Raw genomic sequence first — 20,456 nt, 5'->3', positions numbered from 1 at the left:
ATTATTCAACATTTCTACAATTAATGTCAATGTAAACATGCAGGAATTAACACAATAACTAATCCTTATCCTGAGACAAGTAAGGAGAAAAAACCAAACTATTCGCTGTACAAATCACAGGACAGAACATTGAAAATAGCAAAAGAAATATCAGCAGAAGAAAAAAACTACACAAAAAATAACTCAGACAAAATCAGTATAAAAACAGAATACACACCCTCTGCTAACAGAGGAAGATGAGTAAATAACTGGTTTCCTTTCAACCAGTGATTGAGTTTCTTTTTTAAAAAAATCAGTTTAAGTGTCTCCCATATATTGTGGTTGTCTGTTATATGAATGTGCCTCTAACAGATTAAAACTTTATCCTGTTTTCAATTTGAATGATAAAGTCAATGGTTGATAATTAAGATCAAATTGGAAAGTATCTCTGAATATCTCTGTATAACTGGATTAAACTGAATTAACTTTTCTTTCACCTGTTCTTGCTGTGAAATAAACTGTACTGAATCATGAAGTTTGGTTGTTTGTGTGGGATATGTTTCATAATTTGAAGCTCTCAAAGCTGCAGTACTTAACTTTTATTTAAAAAATATGTTTTTAACATATTTGTTAAACTGTCATCATGTGATGACAATATAATATGAGACAGATAATCTGTGAAAAGATCGAGCTCCTCCAATCAGAGCCAGGAGGAGCGCCTTAGCGCTGTCAATAAACCTCATGAACATGCTGCTAAATGTGATAATAGCAGAGAAACATTGGTGACCATGCTAACTAGCCTTAGCATTAATGGCAGGCTCTGTTAACAGGGAGCAGAGAGCAAGGGGTGGAGAAAAGGTGCCGCACACAGGCTTGATTGGCAGCACTAAATCCCTCCTCTTGATTCTGATTGGTTGTTTCTAGTTAGGAGAAGGCAGAGGAGCTTGACTTTTTTATATCACACGTCTATCTTACATAATGTTACAACATAGTGACAGCTTCAAAGAATATGTAAGAAAAAAATCATAAAAGTTGCAGCTAATTCGAGCATGACAGCATTTAAATAGTGCCCGCTATTAAATTTCAGCTTGTAGCCTCATGCAGGCAGGCATGGGTTGGCTGTGCTCCGCCAGCACTGACAGGGTTAATCACACCCATATGGTGCGCTGAGAGGTTTGGTCCAATGCTGCTGTGGGCCAACAGGAGAGGGAAGGCTGGGTGGGGGCAGAACAGAAGGGAGAGGACAGCGGGGCAGATCACTCTCCCAACACCTGCACCTGGTCACTTTGGTTCCCATTCAGTCACCAGTCCAAGTCCGCTTCTCCGATCCGTGGACCAACATCTTGAACACATCACCGATGGTTTAATGGGAAGAAACTTTTGGAGATTGTGGGACAAGCGTTCAAGGATCTAATGCCATTTTCTCTTTCTTTTCTTTTTATTGTTACGCAGAGGAATGCCTTCGGATAAAAGCGACTGATTCGGCATTGTTGTCTTTTTTTTTCCTCCCACGGAACTATCAGACCTTTCGGATTGTTTTATTCCTGCGCAGATCTGCTGCTGTAAGACATTGTTTTTTGTTTGTTTGTTTGTTTTGTTTTGTTTCTTTTTTCTTTACCAGTTCGGTCTCCTAAGGCGCAAAACGCGCGGAATGCCGCGGTAACATCTCGCAAGTTGTGGCTGTTTTCGCAGAAATCAAAGGTAAGGACATATAACTTAACCCTGGTTTAACTTTTAACTCGCGTTTGGTTACTCTGTAGCGCAGTCTCTGGTCCTTTAGAAAGCTGGAGTGCGCGTATTTGTCCCGGTTCCTATTTCTGGATGTTGAGTTCACAGGTAAGTGCGCACTCCTCCGCTTATGAAAGAAGCTGAAAGAAATCCTATAATTATTTAAAGGGAAGCCATATATTATTACGGCAGAACTTCAATCTGTCCTGCAGCTCCCACCCAGCACAGAAAACCAACAGAACCGCTGTGCAAATATACCACGAAGTAAGTCCAGCACAGTGGAGCCTCGAGGAGATTTTTATTAGACATTTAAGGAAATGACAAAGAAAATAGTGCGTAAATTTACACCAAAGGTGTAAGTTGTACCAAATTATGGTATTCTATTATGTGATTAATTTTTATTATGACTCATTAAAATAATTTCTCAATCTATCATCGTGTCTATGTGACGTAGCAGGTGCAGCCACATAAATCAAAATATCTTTAAAACAGTTTATTAATTTCAGTTAATGGCTAATTCACTATGTAGGTTTATTACACTGAAAGTTGTACATTTCACATTTTTATTTCCATCAACTGTTATACCTTTTAAGTAAAAGTAAAACAAAAAAATGAACAAATTTTCAGAAAATTTGATTTAAATGTTACACGAGACTGGTAAAAACAATTTCAGGAAGTGTTGCATCCATTCTTTTTAGTAGAAAGTTTAGTGGAAGGAAAAAGTTTACTAGAAAACATGCACAAACAAAAAGGAAAGCTCCCAGCCTTACTACCAAAGTAGTACTAGTACCTGGTTTAACGATTATGACATCATAGAAAATCCCCCATGGGAGACTCCAAACCCAATAATGAAGATGAGCTAACAGCGGCTACTAAAGCAACCTGGGCTACCGTAGCAGCTCAACAGAGATCTCCAACACACTATGCCTCATTGATGCCTTAGTCAAGCCAAATTATCCCCTTTCAGTAGGCCAACATTTCTTTAAAAATGCTCTTTTATATCCTGTGTTGCATCTAACTCAGCCATAATAATTAAATTAACAGGAATAAATCTCGCTCTGCACTCATCCAACCCATGTAATGTACGAGTTTCACATTTTAAATTGAATTACCGAGCTCATTCTGTGATGTCCTAATTGATTGTGATGCACTAGCGCTTCATTTGCTGCGGCTGTAAAACATCTGATGGAGGGAATCAACGTCAGATTCGCGCCGCGATGCCAGGAAGGTTGCTTAAGGTGCTGCCAGCGTGGCCTCTGTTTCTGATTTTCCATCGTGTTCCAGTCGTTTCAGTTTCGACAGAATGTTCAAAACGTCTTTCTCGGGAACATGTTTTCCAGATTACGTGTTGCTGCCAAATTTTTTTGTGAAATCACGCTCCTTTTTTTTTCTTTTTTTCTTTTCCAACACCTCCTAATTTCCAGGCGACTGCGGGTCTCATGAGGTTGGAGAAGAAGCCCAGGGGATGGGTTATAGACCCAAGCAAAGCACACCTTAAGGGAGACAATTTAATGGATGTTATGGACTCAGCTTTTAGTATTCATAATTTATATGGGATCCTCTCCAGCAAAGTGCAAATGCATAATGAATGTCTTGAGTTGGACTTAACAGTTGGACTAAGTTTCACAACACGCCGTAACTGTCAGGGATTGTTTCAGCCGGGGTTACCTGCTGCTTTGAACTGTCATGTCCTCCAGTCATCAGCTTCAGAGGGCGCTTTGTTGAAAGAAAGAGTGAGGGAGAGCCAGAGGGGAATCATTGATTGGCATGTTCATTGTCTTCTCTGTGCAGGTAAAACGTGAGTGAAATACGTGCTGAACTAAGTGCTGTTTGTAGAAGAATTTGTCCGAGATGAAGGCTTGGTGATTTTAATCTCGCGTAATTGCCAGACTTCTTGGCCTGGCGAGCTCAGTTTTGCAGTCCTAACACATACCTCACTACATTTACACTCTAAATAAATAATAGGGCTGTCATATTTTCCAGAGCAGGTGTGAAGATTTGGACGTTATTCTCTGCTGCCTAACTACGTCTCGTCTGAGAAGGCTGCAGGCCAGGCGTCTGATCAGAGACATCAGAGAGAGTCCGTCCTTCCCTCTTTTTTTTTTCTGTCTCCCATTTCTCATGGGGCACTCTATAATAACGCTCATTCCTCTTTCTTCTTTTGTCCAGATTTAGATCTCTGTGGGCTACCTGCATGACTGTTACCATGACAGCATCTGGAGCCCAGCTCCTCCTGTTGGCCCTGTGTGTTTACAGAGGCTGGGCCCTGCAGCAGTCTGCGCCGCGGGTTCGCCTCTCCTTCAAAGGTGAGCTCATACATATGAAGTAAACTCCTCTGCCTGCGGGGCTTTTTTTTATTATAACAGCTTATTTGTTTGGCTTTTGTCCGGTTAAATCCCTGGCAGACTCGCAAACTTGTTCACACCAGAGGTTTTGCTTCCGTTTTATGAATATGTAAAGAGCGTATTTCCTGCCGCATGTCAAACAGCGGAGCGCTGAAAACAAAAGGTGGATGTTACGTGTGGCTGGTTACGCGTTGTGCCCTTCGACAGAGTTTCTCCCCACACCCTGAAACGCTCACGCACTATGATGTGACCTGTCAGGCTCTTCTTTGTTGCGATGTCGGGTCACAAGAGGAAAACGCCCGAAACTTGATCACAGGAGTGAAATGTATACTTTAAAGGGGACGTATTGTGAAAATTTAACATTTTGTGAGATTTTGTACTTCAATTTTGCTTTGAAAAATCACACTAATGTTTTTTGGCAATAAGTTCATGTTTTTTGGTGCCTGGAAAACACACCATTTCAAAAACCTCCTAGTTATTAACTCCCATGTTACGAGAGCTACTCCGTTACCTAGCAACCCCATTCAAGCCTATTCCGTTACCTAGCAACTCAAGCGGAACTCCAGGACATTTGGTCAGCTGGTTTTACCGCTGTATGCGCTGTACAATGGCTCCTGGAAAAGACACGTGTTTTGTTGACTTACCTTCCAGAAACGACTTCCTGCGTTCTTGTTGATTGTGCAAGACGCTCTACTAATGCTTTTCGAACATGTACAGTTATATAATTGCATCTTTTTGCAGCCCTTTTTATGTTTAAGTGTAAACATTGAATTTGGGGGCATGGCCAGGAGCAGCTTATTGGGATTTAAAGTGACAAGACGCCGTAATTCAGCTCAAAATAGGCAGAACTGAGCAAACTAAAATATCATTATCTGAGAATGATTTTGTGTAAACCTGTTTTGTGTAGCCCATAGACCTATCCTAACCTGTTCAAGGCAGGATAATAGGTCACCTTTAAGATGTTAAAGACTTGGCTTCCAGGTTTAAAGCTGAGATGGGAAGAATTGGGTTTTTTGAAGCCTTTTTTTTTGTGCAGGTATTTGGGATTTTCCCCTTGTTCTCGGCTCACCTGCGCTCATTAACTCTGATGGCAGAGAATTTTCCTCACAAATATGAGGACGACACCTTTGATCAAAACAATGCCAGATGATTACTGTTATTTCTGCCTCCCTGTCATGGTGTCACATCAAGTTGCGGGAAAGGCTCCACATGTAAGAACACATGCCCGACGCTGCGTGGACGTGCAAATGAGAGGTGTGGATCAGATTTATAACATTCTTGTGTGCTTTGATGTGCAGCTGATTCGGGAGGCTTTGGTTTCAAAATAAGGTCTAGACAGCGTCTTATCTTGTAGTAGTGCATAGGTTCAGTGATAAAAATGTATGATTTACATTTAAAAAGGCAATCTGAGGCAGATTAGAGGTAATCATGAGATCTGTGGTTGACAGAAACACTGGCGGTGTACGTGCAAGGCTGCTGTGCATTCTTCTGATTTTGTAACACTGACAACAGCTGTCCACATGCTGCGGATAGCTGCAGAGACAGATCCATCCTAGTCCTGAGAGAGTAATGGCCATGCTTTTTTATGTGACCTTTAACACTAATCCCTCTCCCGGTAAATAGCTTAGCAGGGTGTTTTTGGAGCTCGGTGCGCACACTAGTTGATGGATCAATCGCACAAGTTTGGTCTTGAATTTGCTCCTTCTCACACTCATGTAAACTCCAAAGTGTTAAAAGCAGACCAGTTTGGGTCGTATTTTTCTAACCCAGCTCTGGGTCTTATACGACAACATCAATGTGTTTTGATTTAACACCCCAGGGAGTTTGACCCAGAATATTGGGTTTGAGATTCAACCCAATATTCCGGGTCATAATACAAGGTTTCCCCCAGAAAACTTGTTAAGTCTGGTGGTTGGGCACTAGGGCAGTCATTGATCCAGCTGCTTGTCATGTTTTTGAGTTAAAAAATGTTTAAAGTTGACAGAAAATTTGAAAATATCACTTAATAATTATGTGTTATTGAAAGATACACCAACTAAAAAGTCTTAAAAAGTGCCAACATAAAAAAAAAAACTTAAATAAAGAAACAATGCTTAGCCTCGTAGCCTGCCAGGCTTATAATACACTTAGGGAAACTCTGTAATGTATACTAACATAGGCACAGTAAGAGATTCTCATGGTGTAATAACCAGGCCTGTTGCAACAGGCAATAAACCAATGAATAGCATGATAAATTAAAACAAGCTGAATAATTTCCATTTGAATAATTTATTGTGTTTTTTTCCTTTTCTTTTTCTGAATAACAAAAGTCTTCAGTCTGGTGCTTTGGTCTCAACTAGCCATTTTTTTTGAAGAACAGTTTTGTTTACAGAGACTTTATGATTAATTTTACTCATTTTGTCTGTTGTTTGGTTTATTTATTTTGGATATTTAAAATGTCTTACAGTTCCAGTGTTAAATGTTCATTCGAATTTAACGTTTATTGAACTTTTAGAATGTCTTTTTCCATTATTATGCCATTACTGTCATGTTAGTTGAAAATAGTCAATATTATTGTGTACTGTAATAATTTCTGGGACAATTTATTGTCCAGCAAAATTTGTTATTGTGACAGGAATAGTGATAAACCACCTTGGCTCCATTGTGCAGTGGATCCCAGTCTATTCGCTATTTCATTATTTAATAATTCACCCACTCACAAGTTTTTCTGTGCAACATAACTCCAAATTTCTGGAGGTCCATTGTACATATAACAAAATTTAAAACAGACACGATTCAACTATCCCTAATACTGGCTTTGTAAACTATAACATTTGATTCAAGTCAAAATATAGGATGAACTCCTGCATTAATTTAGTTTTATAGTGTGCAGAACAGCACACTTCTCTGCTGTGCTGATCTTTATAGAGAAAATTCAGATTAAAAATACTTTATTATTCTCCAGGGAAATCAAATAATTAAAAATGTATGTGTAGTAATGACCTTATAGTTTCTGCCACCTTCAAGACGCAGCTCGTCCTCTGAGTTACAGCTTCTGAGCTTCTGCCTTACAGAGCAGCCCTTCTTCACGATGGCCACACTCAGCTCCTTCAGACTAGCCAGAAGCAATTAGCAAACACCTGGTGGGATGGCACGTCTGCTGAGGTCATTATAAGAGCTAAATCTCAGTGCAACGCTGGTAAAACTTTGTTAAAGAGTTAATAGAGGAGCAATGCTGTGATGACTTCCTGAAAGTGGAGTTTCAGAAACCACAGGAGTTTTTAAAGAGACAGAGACCCAATTTTAAGATGTTAGATTACAAAGTCAAATTTCTTTTAATTCATAATTGATATATAGAAAATTTTTACAGCAACTGAAGTTCACATAGTTACTTGATTGTGCTATAAAATGGTGCTATGTGCCTAGAAAATATATAATGCCGCCCCTTTAAGTTGTAGAATATAGTCTCTGGATACTCAGGTTTATGAAGATAATTTGATTATCCTACCTGGTAGATCTATCAGGTTAACCTTTGGTACAACATATGGTTATATGGTGAAGAGGATTTGTGCTAAAAATACAGAATGATGTAGTCAAGACAAACAGATGGTGCTCAGGGTGTAGAAAGAAAAAGTGTTATGTAAGTTTCAAATTTTACTCAGAAAGTTTAGCTTGAAAGCTGGTTGTGAATCAGTGTTCAACCTTTACAAAAACCTATGATATTTAACCTAGAATTTCACAAAATTCAATTAAAGTGCATCTTTCTGTCCTTTGCCATCAGCAGGAGTGTCAGGTATGGTGTAGGTTTTTCATATGCTGTTTCAAATTCATTGATTTGTTTTAATCTGTTTCATTTGGACAACCTGTTTTTTAATGAAAGATAACAAAGGTATTTATTTTTTTGTAAGAGTATGTAAATTGGAAGTGAGATTTAGAAAATCCACTTGAGCATCTGTCTCTCAAAATATCTGTGCACATTTTGAGGTCAACAAACCCAAATACTCATCACAATGCTACCAAGCGACATATCATTTTAGCCTTTTAGTTGCTGCTTTCAAACATAAATGTCATAAAGATTTACAGATCATATTTACAGTTTTCTAAAACATTTAATGTTCAACTTGTTACTGAAGCTTAAAAAAGCAATCAACACTTTATAGCGGGGATCTATTTTGACTTTGTAACTCAGCTGGTCAAAATGTTGAACATAGCTTGGACTAGGCTGCGCTAGCTAATAGCATGAAAAAATGCTAATTATTTGGACAGTGGATCAGAAGGTGCCCATGCTGTAGTGGGTTTGAACTCCGTCACTTTGCCATTGTGTGTTTGGGCAGGACACTTCAGCTGCGCTGCCTGCTGTTGGTGGTCAATGGGCCCTGTGGCGCCGATTGATTGAATCAGTCTGCCTCAGGGCAGCTGTGGCTACCGTCAGTGTGTGAATGTGTGTATGAATGGCTGATTGTTGTGTGGAGTGGTTTAGAGTCCTTTGACTGACATTAATTTTATTACTCAGCATAATTAACCTTGTGACGAATTGAGTCTTCCGTCCATCATCAGCATACGTTGTCAGATCGCCATTGGCGTCGCACAAACTGGTTAAGCTGTCATTTAGTCAGTCCCGTGACACCATGACGTAGAAGCTGCATCGTCATACACTTTAACAGTGCGACAGTGGTCTCTTCTCTAATTCATGTATCAACCTTCCAAACCACTCAGGTGTTCTGGTTCTGGTCGGCTTTACTTCCCCAGAACCAGAACCAAACATGGACAAACAGTATTCAGCTTCCAAGCATCACAAATCTGGAATTTTTACTTTTACTAGAGAAACTTTTTGATGAAGTACTCTTAGTGAAATTTCTGGATATTCTACCCACTGTGAGTAACTTCGGTGAATGAAGAACAAGTTTGTTCAACACACACTTGCAGTTTCTGTTAAAGTTTCTGAAGTGTTATATTAAAAGAAACTGATTTGGAAGAATGTTTATTTGGCCTGATTTTTTGCTATTTTGTAATTATGTTATTTAAATGAATCATTTTGGTCTAAAAAATACCAAAATTTCCACATAATTTTATATTTTGGTCTGCCTGATTATGTCACTTTTAAATATAAAACATTGATAATTTGATCAGTTGGGTTTCCTTTTTACTAAATGCTTTTTACTCTTACTTGAGTCATCTCTTCGATGGTTACTTGAGTGAAAATATCTTAAAGTAGTTTCTACTCTTAATTGAGTACACTTTTTGGATAGTCTGCACACCTCTGACGATTTTACTGATGGGATTTGACAAAATCTAATGTTTATTGCTTGTTTCATAATTGGCATTATGTTTTTATGATGTAAAGCACTTTGAACTTCCTTGTTTCTGAAATGTGCTATACAAATAAGCTTGCCTTGACTTGATTTCTCTTACTTAACACATTGAGCCACAACTTTTGACCCAATATTTGCCTGGTCCGTCCTACATTTGGGTTGAGAAATGACCCTGTAGATTCTGTGTGTGCACTGAGCTCTCACACTTGTTAAAGGTTTTAGATCAACTCTCAGGTTTTAGTCATAAAGCAGCAATTCTGTGGACCCTTCCCCCTAGAACAGAATAAAACCCAGTGAGGTTAGGATTTAGTCTCCAACTGTTTTCTGCTACTCCCAGGATTTATTGTTCATTGTTTGTGACAGCAAGCCCCTTTGTTCCTGGAGGCGCCTGTGGAGGAGGTTTCGGGGCGGCTGGAGGACATGTGACTCTTCTGAGCGATCCTGCCGGACTGACTGACACTCTGAGGCCACATGTGGTCTGCAGAGGACAAGGACTTCATGTTGATTTTCAGGAAGTTGGGTCAATTAAGCAGATTTAAAAGGAATTAGCTGAAGCTCGTTTGATTTGTCGGCCCAGCATTGCTAGAAAGCAGAACGTGCTGTGTAACCTGAGCCGTGTTTTAGAATCTCGTACCCTCACTGTGCTGTCACCAGGCGGTTCATACAGGAGATGGGTCTGGGACTAAGTGGTTCTGGTCATTATAGTGACTCAGTGACAATACTCTGTAACCTGAGAGTTCATAGTGGGCCCCATACTGGACTTCCCAGTATGTCCTTCCCAGTGTTTCCCCTATCGATGTCAGAATGTTGTCAGACGATAAGTGTTTGCTGAATGTTTACCAGATGATGGCAGGACATTGTTTGCTATTTTTGGCGAACAGAGACGAGTACAGGGGTGCGGCGTTGCTGCATTTAGCCCGTTCGGTGAATCCACCATGACCGTGTTGGAGCTCGGCCACTGGGACTTGTTATCCTGTGGGAATAGAGCCGGACTCTGAGACTCCATCCCACTTCGACCGGAGATCCGACTGCGAGGCTTATTTTAGTGGCACCTCTGCTGCATCCTGTTAACACGGGCCTCATAAGGAAGATGACAGGCCCTTTGATGTAAATAAAGATTGCACTTCCTCTTGAGTCCCTGTAAGCCTGCTTCTGAGGGTCTCGGAGAACATTTGTCATTGTTTAAGCCTGCTGTCTTTAACATGCCTCCGTCACGTTGCAGGGAGCACATATGGTGGCCAATATTTCAGACATGCCACAAATGTGTGTGTGGGTGAGTGTTGGGGTGCTTTCCATGTCTTTAATCTGACTCAATGAATGGGAGAATTGTTAAAGGGACCCTATTATGCTTTCTTTTAAACAAGTTAGGTGAGCTTTATGGTTTATGCAAAACATGTTCATTGCATTTTTGGCACAAAGTAATTCTCAGAGGATAAGATTTTACCTGATCAATTCTGCCTATTTTGAACTGCTTTCAGAAAGAGCTGTTTTAGGGTCCTGTCACTTTTATGCAAATTATCAGTTGCTGGCCACAGCCCCAGCATCTTATGTCAAAACACATGTCTTTTCCAACAGCCATTGTACCAACTATAATTAAAGCTGAACAGAAGAAAGTTTTTAAAAAAGTAGCTGAAAACCCTGTTGGGAGCAATTTACCTGTAACTGCAATATTGTATATTTAATTTACAATTAATTATATTTAATTATTGTATGTTTTATGAATTTATCATAACAAAATTCATAAAACAGTTTATACAATATTTTGTATAAACTGTAATACATTTTCATTGCTGTTTATGTTATATTTGAATGATTTCTACTGCATGTCTTTTAACAATGAACTCCAGGAAGAGTAGCCGGGTCCTATTCAGAATGAGCCGTTTTAGGGTTCTGCCACTTTTATGCAAATAAGCTGTTGCTGACCACGCCCCCAATAGTTTATGAATATTAACATCAAAACACTTGTCTTTTCCAACAGCTGTTGTACCAACTATAATTAAAGCAAAACAGAAGAATTTTTTATAAAAGTACATGAAAAGCATTTTATGAGCAGTGTGCCTGTAACTGGATTGTTTAATTTATCAACATTTTATATGAACTGTAATTCATTTTCATTGCTGTATTTGAATGATTTCTACTGTATGATGTGCGTTTTAATGATGGATCCCAAGAAGAGTAGCTGTGCATTAAAAAATAAATAGACAAACAAACAAACAAACAACATAGGAATAAAACCAGTTGACCAGCTCCACTCTGGTTGCTAGGTGAGGAGCAGGGATCAGTCGGGGTTGCTAGGCAACGAGGCAGTGCTAGCAGGTTGTAACTTAGGATTTTTTTTATTTAGCGCTCACCTGTTTCTAGAACCAGTAGAAACCCAAATGGAAGCACAAAAACGTGCAAAAAAAATGAAGTTTTGCATATCAGTCTCCCTTTAAAAGCTCTGCATGAAACTAGGTAATGAGGTCAGTTGGGGTTGCGAGGCAATGAGGCAGTGCTCGCAGGTTGTGACTTAGGATTTTCAAACGAATAATTTTCCAGACACCAAAACACATTAACTTATTGCCAAAAAATGTTTTTTTTTATTTTTTTTTATTTAGCACTCAATTCTTTATAGAACCAGTAGAGATCCAAATGGAGGCACAAAAACATGCAAAAAATGAAGTTTTGCATAATAGTCTCCCTTTAAAAGTTCAATCAAAGCTTTTAGGAGAACAAAAAAAAGAGAAACACTTTCCACTGCTGCGAGTCTTAACAGGTTATGCTCTGCTGAACACAGACCTGATCTTAAGAATTAGCTGAGTTCGACTGACCATGTTTCCTAAGGGAGCCACGCGGCTTTTCCTCCAACTCCACAAGGCATGCACTGCTTTAGACCCAATCAGACACCAGAGCACATAAAATATTGAGATCTTAAAAGCGAATATGCTTTTTCAAAACGCTCAATGTTGAGTCATATTTAATAAGTGACACACATTTTCCAAAAAAAAAAGCTTGAGTGTGTTGTTTCAGGGACCATAAGTTCATCCAAGTTGGTAATGAAAATATGTTAAAGGCATAAGGGGAAAAGCATGAGTGCTCTGCCTCCAGCCGAAGTCCTTTTTTTCAAACATTACTGTAACATTTTCCACACAGAACTCATGGACACAAAAGCAGCACGACCCTTCAGTTTTTCCTTCAACACCAGCGACTACCGAATCCTCCTCATGGATCAGGACCAGGGCCGCCTCTACTTGGGCAGTCGGGAGTACCTGGTTGCTCTGGACATGCACAACGTCAACAAAGAACCGCTTATAGTGCGTTCAAGCTCTCTTCTTAAATCCACTCCGCTATTTGGCATGTGGTCCTAAATCTCTGAGTAGTGCAGTGATCCTAATTTGTGGTGTTTTTTCTCTAATGCAGATCCACTGGCCAGCCTCTGCAAAGAGAAAGGGAGAATGCCAGATGACAGGAAAAGGTAGACAGGTGGGATCTTGTGCTCATATAAAAATGAATCCTTCTTTCCAGATGCTGCAGCAGTGTTTGAATTCCATTTATCTTACTCCTCTTTGTCCAGGGTGAATGTGCCAACTTTGTGAGGTTGATTGAGCCGTGGAACCGCACCCACCTCTACACCTGCGGCACAGGGGCGTACCAACCCATCTGCACATTCATCAACCGAGGCTGGAGGGCAGAGGTGAACACGGCATTTACAGATCCCCAAGTGGGATTTACAGCAAAACGCCCCAAGCAGCGCAGACCTGGAGAGCTTTGTCCTGCTAAATATTTTAGGATGGCAAACTGGGACACTGATTTGTTTATGATTTTCCGCTATGCTCTATTTTTATGCACACTCTCTCTCTGATCTGCCTCTGCAGGACTACCTGTTTAGACTGGTGTCTGGTTATATGGATTCAGGGAAGGGAAAATGTTCCTACGATCCCAAGCAGGAGAATGTTGCAGTATTGATCAGTAAGAAAAATGCCTGACTAAGGTTATGTTCACACTGCAGCCTGACTTGGCCCAATTACGATTTTTTAGTCAAGTCGGATTTTTTTTGGCGTGGTCGTTCACACTTCCAAACATACCCGACCTGTAGGTGATCTCCAGTGTGAACTGCAAACGACCTGAAAGTGTGCCTCATGCACAGTAGAGGGCGCAATAACGTCACACGTAGAGCGCGTGCTCAGTGTTTTGCCAACAGCCATAAAAAAGAAGAAGAAGAAGATGCTCAGTGTTTGCGGAAGTAAACATGGAACATACCTTACGATGATTTTAAAGTTGTTGTCCGACCGGAGCAGCACATTAACAACTTAATCCTCATTATAGTCCGCCATGGTTGTTGTTTTACTTCGCGCTTGGGCGTATCAGGGCGCAGATTAGTGACGTTTGTCGAGCATTAGTGACGTTCAGGTCGGATGGATGCGACATGGCCGTTAAGTCACATTTGAATCGGATATCCAAGCGGCCTGGGTCGCATTCGAAAACAGTCCATTCTAATCCAAAAAGATCAGATACAGGTCGCTGGTCGCAGTACGTTAAAAAAAAAAAATCGGAATTGGGTCACTTCAGACTGCATTAGACGCAGAAAAAACGCGCCCAAGCTGGTCAATAAATGATGGAATATTTGTGTGCCTTTACAGACGGAAACCTGTACGCAGGTGTACATATTGACTTTATGAGCACAGACGCTGCTTTATTTAGGACTATGGGAGGGAGGACAGCAATCAGGACGGAGCAGTATGATTCCAGGTGGCTCAACGGTGAGTAAGTGTGGGTGTGAAGAAGTAAAACGCCAATGATTACACGTTCTAGATCCTCTCATTTCATTTTGACAACCACTTGTTTCAATCCTCTTTCTGCTTTTCTGCTTTTATCCTCCAGAGCCGGTGTTTATCCAGATCCAGCAGATCCCTGACAGTGCAGAAAAAAATGATGACAAGCTTTACTTCTTTTTCCGGGAGAAGAGTCTAGACACCAATGGTGGGGCCAGTCCCACGGTTTTAGCCCGGGTGGGGAGAGTGTGTCTGGTAAGCAGAACCACGCTACTAACCAAATTACTCCATGAACATTTTCACATCTTTTCATGCTACAATCACAAACCTCTGGGTATTTTATTTGATGGAGGGACATACTGCATAAATGTGATGTGGAAGGAAACAGAGTTGTAGTTTTCAATGTTTCTCTAATAGTAACGATCTGAAAAGTCACTTTATGAGCAAATAGAGTGTGAATATTAAGGTCAGGACCAAAACAATCCAACTCTACCAACAAAGTTCTGTTGAATAGCTGTTTCTTCAAGATTTTGTGATTGTTTTAGTGTTTTATTTTGCAACCAAACTTACAGATATTGTGGTGAAAATCAATATTTTGCATATTGTTGTACTTCCATTTGCGTCTCACTGCTTTTAAAAACAGTCCAAGCATTTAAATAAACCACCTAACCGTTTTGTGGCAATAAGTTGATGTTTTTTTGGTGTCGTTTCAAAACTTCTTGATTGTTGAATCATGCTACGCCGTTACCTAGCAATCCAAGCAGAGCTCCAGCACATTTGGTCAGCTGGTTTTACGGCTGTATGCGCTGTACAGTGGCTGCTGTAAAAGACGAGCATCCAATAAAACAATAAAGTGTTTTATTGGCTTTATAAAACACTTTATTGCACAACCTCTTGGTGGTTGTGCAGGAGGCTCCACTTCTGCTTCTCAAACATGTACTGTTGTATAATTGCGTATCTGTTTGAAGCCATTTTCACATGCGAGTGTAAACATTGAGTTGGGGGGCGTGGCCAGCAGCAGCTTATTAGGATTTAAAGTGACAAGAGGCCATAAAAACAGCTCAATCTGAAAGAAGCAGACTAAAATTATCTAAGAATGATTTTGTACAAAAAATATAATGAACGTTTTGTAAAGCCTACAGACCTATTCTAACCTGTTCCAGGAAGGATACTAGGTCACCTTTAGTTATGTCTTTATATTTATCTTGCAGAATGATGAAGGAGGACAGAAATCCCTGGTGAACCGCTGGACGACGTTCCTGAAGGCGCGTCTTGTCTGCTCGGTTATAGGAGACGACGGAGTCGAGACGTCATTTGATGAACTACGTAAAGCCCTGAGAAAATTGTCTCCAATTTCGTGTTAGCTGTATCTGCTTGACTATGTTCTTAATGAAATGCATGTCATTGTTTTTCCAGGAGACGTGTTCATTCAACCAACACAGGATGAAAGAAACCCCATGGTGTACGCTCTGTTCACCACAGCCGGGTGAGTCATTTTCTGGAATCCAGGTTCACAAATTCAAAGTAATTTCTTTGTTTTATCAACACATTTTTGTGGTTAATTTATTCTCTAATTTCATGGGTTGTGTTTGGCACCTTTCTTTTTTTTTAAATATTTGTTGTTTGTTTTTGCTGAAGCTCGGTATTTAAGGGCTCAGCGGTTTGCGTATACTCCATGGCTGACGTCCGCAACGTCTTCAATGGACCGTTTGCCCACAAACACGGCCACAACTACCAGTGGACAGAATATACTGGGAAGATTCCCTATCCACGGCCTGGAACAGTAAGTTTCACTCTCATTGTCTTCACAGAGAAATACGACAATAAAGAGCAAAAATAATTCAGTTTCTATGCACCACAAATCTGGAACAAACTTCCAGATAATTGCTAAAAAGCCAAAACATTGAGTGCCTCTAAATCCAGACTAAAACCCCACCGGTTTAGAGTTGCGCTTGAAACATAATCAATTAAATATTAATCAATAACTTAATGTGTAATGACTGAATTGTTAACTGTGTGTTCTATGACTTTGTATTTTTGTGTTGTTATGATGTAAAACACTTTGAAATGCCTGAAATGTGCTATATTAATAAACTTGATTTATTGATTGAATAATCCATGAGGTGGGATACTTAGACAACACTAACACACTATTTGTAAAATGTAGATTATTAAAATTCATTGACATAGTAAAACTATTGACAGCTTTAATTCTTTACAAACCCAAAATAATTACCAAAAAAAACATTCAAAAATTGTCTAAGGAGGAAATTTATCAGTTAAGGGGGGATTAAATTTTCTGAATAAAAAAAAAAAAGCAAATTCAGATGTAAAATGTTTGTGTATCAATAAGGGGAGTCAAATTTGAACATCGTCCAATCATAAAACTGTTCAAATGATCATATAAAGTTATGATTATTGCTGGATATACTATGTCAGGGTTCCCCCCAGTGCTTTATAAGCCTGGTGGGCCACCAGGCTAAGCATTGCTTATTTAAGTTTTTATTTTTTTTTTTTCATTTTTTAAGACTTTAAAATTGATGTTCAGGTGTTAATCGTCCAATCTTTCAATAGCGCATAATTATCAATTGATATGTTAAAATTTCTTGTCAACTTTAAACATTTTTTAACTCTAAAACACGATGGGCCGCTGGATGAACGACTGCCCTAGTGCCCAACCACCAGGCTTAGCAAGTTTTCTGGGGGAACCTTGTATGTAATATTACCAGTCAATTATTGATGTTGTTGTTTTTGACCCTACCTTTGTTTTATCATCCACTGTAATTAAAATTAAATGGATACTAGATTGATGGGTTAACTATTAAATACAAGTTTAGTTGTTATGTAAATGTAATAAATGTAATATGATGTAAGTGGTTAAGGAGGAGAAATATTGATAAGTTTATACTTCCATCCACTGTCTTGAATATTTAAGACAAAAATTTGACATTATGTTTCATGCTGTAAGTATTTTTGCACATATTTAACATGACACTGACGCCATCAAATCTTTTCTCCTCCCTCTTGCATCCAGTGTCCAGGAGGAACCTTCACTCCAGGCATCCAGTCGTCCAAGAACTTCACTGATGAAGCTGTGAATTTCATCCGCTCACATCCCCTCATGTTTCATTCAGTGTATCCTATCCATCGCCGCCCCCTGGTGGTGAAAACCGGCGTGGACTACCGGTACACGGCCCTTGTGGTCGACCAGGTGGACGCAGTGGATGGGCGCTATGAGGTCCTATTTTTAGGCACAGGTGAAATAGCAGCAGGACAGATGGTTGTAGTGCGTTTTCATTGATAAAATATTAATAATAAACAATATTAATGTTGCTTTTAGACCGAGGCACAGTGCAAAAAGTCATCGTTTTGCCCAAAGACCCAACAACCATGGAGGAACTGACTCTAGAAGAGGTTGAGGTTTTTCGGGTATGTCTCCGTTTGCCTGAGTTCATTCAGTCACAATAACCAAAGACGTTTAAGTAATTTTCTTCATTAACTTACAGACCAGAGTTCCTGTTAAAACAATGAAGATTTCTTCAAAAAGAGTAAGCCTTTTTTATTCTTCATGCTGGAGACACTGCAGGTTCTCGCAAAAGTATTCGTACCGCTTGAACTTTTTCCAGATGTTGTCTTTGAAAACACACTCCTCTTGGTAACACATGGTGGTGGCAGCATGAGGCTGTGGGGATTCTTCAGAGACAGAAAATCTGGTTAGAGTTAATGAACAGTACTATCCTGGAAGAAAACCAGTTTGGGGTTTTAATAGACTGGAGCAGAGGTTTTCTTTCCATCAAGATAACAACCGTAAACATAAACTGGAGCTATTATATTATGTTTTTTAAACTAAACATTTGTGAGTTTGGCCCATGATCCAATCACAGACATTGAAGTTTGCAGTTGAGATGTGTCAAAAAATTTTGCTCTAAATATTAAAATGTTCAGAAGGTATGAATACTTTCGCTATGACCTTTGTTTACATGCATCTACTGCCTTCAAGTCATAGCCTCTTTGAGTTGAGTCCGTTTTTGTTTATGTTGCTGCAGCAACAGCTATACGTGTCGTCGGACGCGGGGCTGACGCAGGTGTCGCTGCACCGCTGCGGCGTGTACGGCAGGGCCTGCTCTGACTGCTGCCTGGCCCGCGACCCCTACTGCGCCTGGGATGGAGAGAGCTGCTCTGCCTTCACCCCATCCACCAAAAGGTTTAGATCACCTCATGTTATCACTGTGCAGTTATGTTGGGTTTACTGAAACACACCTGACAGTCCGATAGACTCGGTTCAGTTGGGGAGCAAAGTCACGACGTTTGTTATATTTTCGGCTGGTGCGGTTCACTTTCAAACGGCACTGGGTCAAATGAACCAAACTCTTTGAAAAACCTGTTTCACACTTGGAAAAAAAACAAAATCTTACCAAGTATTTCTGGTCTAGTTCCTAGTCCAAATATCTTAGTGCACTTGAAATAATAACTTACAAGTATTATTTTAGAAAGACAGAGAGGCTGGTTTTCAGTAAATAATACTTAATATTGATGAAAATGTAGTTCTATTGGCAGATAAATTAACTTATAACATGGGAAATATACCTTGTTATAAGTTAAATAATCTGCCAATAGAACAAGTGCTTTTTTATCAATAATAAGGAATTATTTGCTTAAAACAAGTCTTTAGTTCTTACTAAAACATTAATTGTAAGTTAGTTTTGTCTTATTTCAAGTTTACTAAGATAGTTGCATGAGAAACTAGACCAGAAATACTTGCTAAGATTAGGTGTTTTTGCAGCGCCCCTCCTCGCCTGTGGTGGCGCCACACCAAGAACCACTGAAGGGAACAGGACAAAAAACTCAGAAGAAGACAAGAGTTAAACGTCTTTCTTGACAAAATGTAAAGAAAAAGGAGCGGCGTTGGATTTTAGCGGTTTCGCTTTTGTTTTTGGTAAAAGTCGAGCCATTTCTCCCACTAGCGCTAGAGTCCCAGCTTGTGTTTTAGTTGTATTTACCCAGAATCCCCTGCGCTATAGTCCGCTTCCTGCTTTTGGAGCGGCCTCCGGTCCACTTGGCGTTCATATGTACTTAGAGTTCACTTAGGTTTGTAGGGGGACGAGAGTTAACCTTTTCTGATCTGAATCAGAGTTTGATTACAACACTTCCCCAAACAAACCAGACTTTCCATCCAACCAACTGGAGTTTGATTAAAGTGGATTAAAAAGGACTGGTGTGAATGATTACTGATGCTTGTTTTAGGAGGAGCAGAAGACAGGATGTAAAGCACGGTGATCCACTAAGACAGTGCAGGGGCTTTAACGCCAAAGGTAAGATGGAGGTTTTAATTGTTAAATATCATGAATATTTTGTCGTTTTTAATTTTGAGTGATTTTCTTTTCTGTCTACGTGTGCAGTGGAGAAACGTCTGAGAGAGACGGTGCAGTTTGGGGTGGAGGGCAGCAGTACCTTCTTGGAGTGCCAGCCTCGCTCCCCTCAGGCCACAGTCAAGTGGCTTTTCCAGAGGGAGGGAAAGAGGAAAGTGGTGAGGAAGTAAAATTTATTCATTGCAAGTTTAATAAGAAAAGACAACTCAAAAAATAGTGGTTGAAGTTTGGCTGAAGTTACGATTCAGTGATTCCAGTCTGAACCTCCTACTTTGTGTTCTGCCGGAAAACCCTGTTACCAATGTTGACAAGAATAACCGCTATTTCCCAAAAATGATGATAAAAAAAACTTACTATTTTGTACAGGACAAATTGTACTTATTCCAACCACTTAATGCTGTGAGAAAGGAAAAATCCTCAAGCTACAGATTTTAGCATCCCAGTTCAGTGATGCTGCAGCTGTTTTCTATTGATTTAGGTTTCATGTGACACACTAAAACTGCAAATGGCTGTCAAAGAATCAAAAAACAAAAGAAAAAGTTTTAAAGTTTGACATGCAAACCAAATTCTGAATTATTATTTTTTTAATTAATTTATTTATTTTGTAATACGACCTGTATCTGATCTTTCCCTGACAGTTTATTTTAATTTTTTTTCCTGAATGCGACCCGGGCTGCTTGGTTATCCGATACGTATCCGATCTTTTCAAATGTGACCTGAATTTTAACGGTCAGGTCGTGTTTAGCCGAACAGAACGTCATTGATACTCGACAAACGTCACTATTCTGCGTCCTGATACGTTTGAGCGGGAAGAAACACAACAACATGGCGGACGATAATGAGGTTTAAGTTGTTAATGTGTTGGCTCCGGTCGGACAACAACTTTAAAATCGTAAGCTAAGCTCCACCGTTGGCATCCATGTTTACTTCCTCAAACACTGAACACTACTACTACTACTACTACTACTACTACTACTACTACTACTACTACTA

At 39.7% G+C, this 20,456-nt stretch overlaps 1 protein-coding gene across 4 annotated transcripts in view; it reads left to right on the top strand.

The window, feature by feature from the left end:
- Nucleotides 1–1,175: 1,175 nt before the first annotated feature.
- Nucleotides 1,176–20,456, top strand: part of LOC106954400 (semaphorin-3F-like) — a 24,107-nt gene continuing 4,826 nt past the window's right edge. The window contains exons 1-18 of one of the 4 annotated variants that reach the window (XM_015043884.1): nt 1,176–1,680; nt 3,696–3,787; nt 3,877–4,013; nt 12,476–12,636; nt 12,743–12,805; nt 12,897–13,016; nt 13,198–13,291; nt 13,963–14,082; nt 14,204–14,349; nt 15,306–15,420; nt 15,511–15,580; nt 15,733–15,877; nt 17,129–17,351; nt 17,435–17,523; nt 17,601–17,642; nt 18,141–18,298; nt 19,339–19,406; nt 19,494–19,621. In XM_015043884.1, coding sequence (XP_014899370.1) covers nt 3,902–4,013; nt 12,476–12,636; nt 12,743–12,805; nt 12,897–13,016; nt 13,198–13,291; nt 13,963–14,082; nt 14,204–14,349; nt 15,306–15,420; nt 15,511–15,580; nt 15,733–15,877; nt 17,129–17,351; nt 17,435–17,523; nt 17,601–17,642; nt 18,141–18,298; nt 19,339–19,406; nt 19,494–19,621 — 1,854 coding nt within the window. In that variant the 5' untranslated portion in view covers nt 1,176–1,680; nt 3,696–3,787; nt 3,877–3,901. Of the gene's footprint in view, nt 1,681–3,672; nt 3,788–3,876; nt 4,014–12,475; nt 12,637–12,742; nt 12,806–12,896; nt 13,017–13,197; nt 13,292–13,962; nt 14,083–14,203; nt 14,350–15,305; nt 15,421–15,510; nt 15,581–15,732; nt 15,878–17,128; nt 17,352–17,434; nt 17,524–17,600; nt 17,643–18,140; nt 18,299–19,338; nt 19,407–19,493; nt 19,622–20,456 lie in introns of those variants that run through there. The other 3 variants (XM_015043877.1, XM_015043872.1, XM_015043892.1) reach the window with 3 other exon arrangements.

The sequence above is a fragment of the Poecilia latipinna genome, unplaced genomic scaffold (genome assembly GCF_001443285.1).
Source record: "Poecilia latipinna isolate Pla-1442-1.1 unplaced genomic scaffold, P_latipinna-1.0 Scaffold36, whole genome shotgun sequence".
Classification (NCBI taxonomy): domain Eukaryota; kingdom Metazoa; phylum Chordata; class Actinopteri; order Cyprinodontiformes; family Poeciliidae; genus Poecilia; species Poecilia latipinna.
The sequence above is the reverse complement of the archived record's forward strand: the minus strand, read 5'-3'. Positions and strand labels throughout refer to the sequence as shown.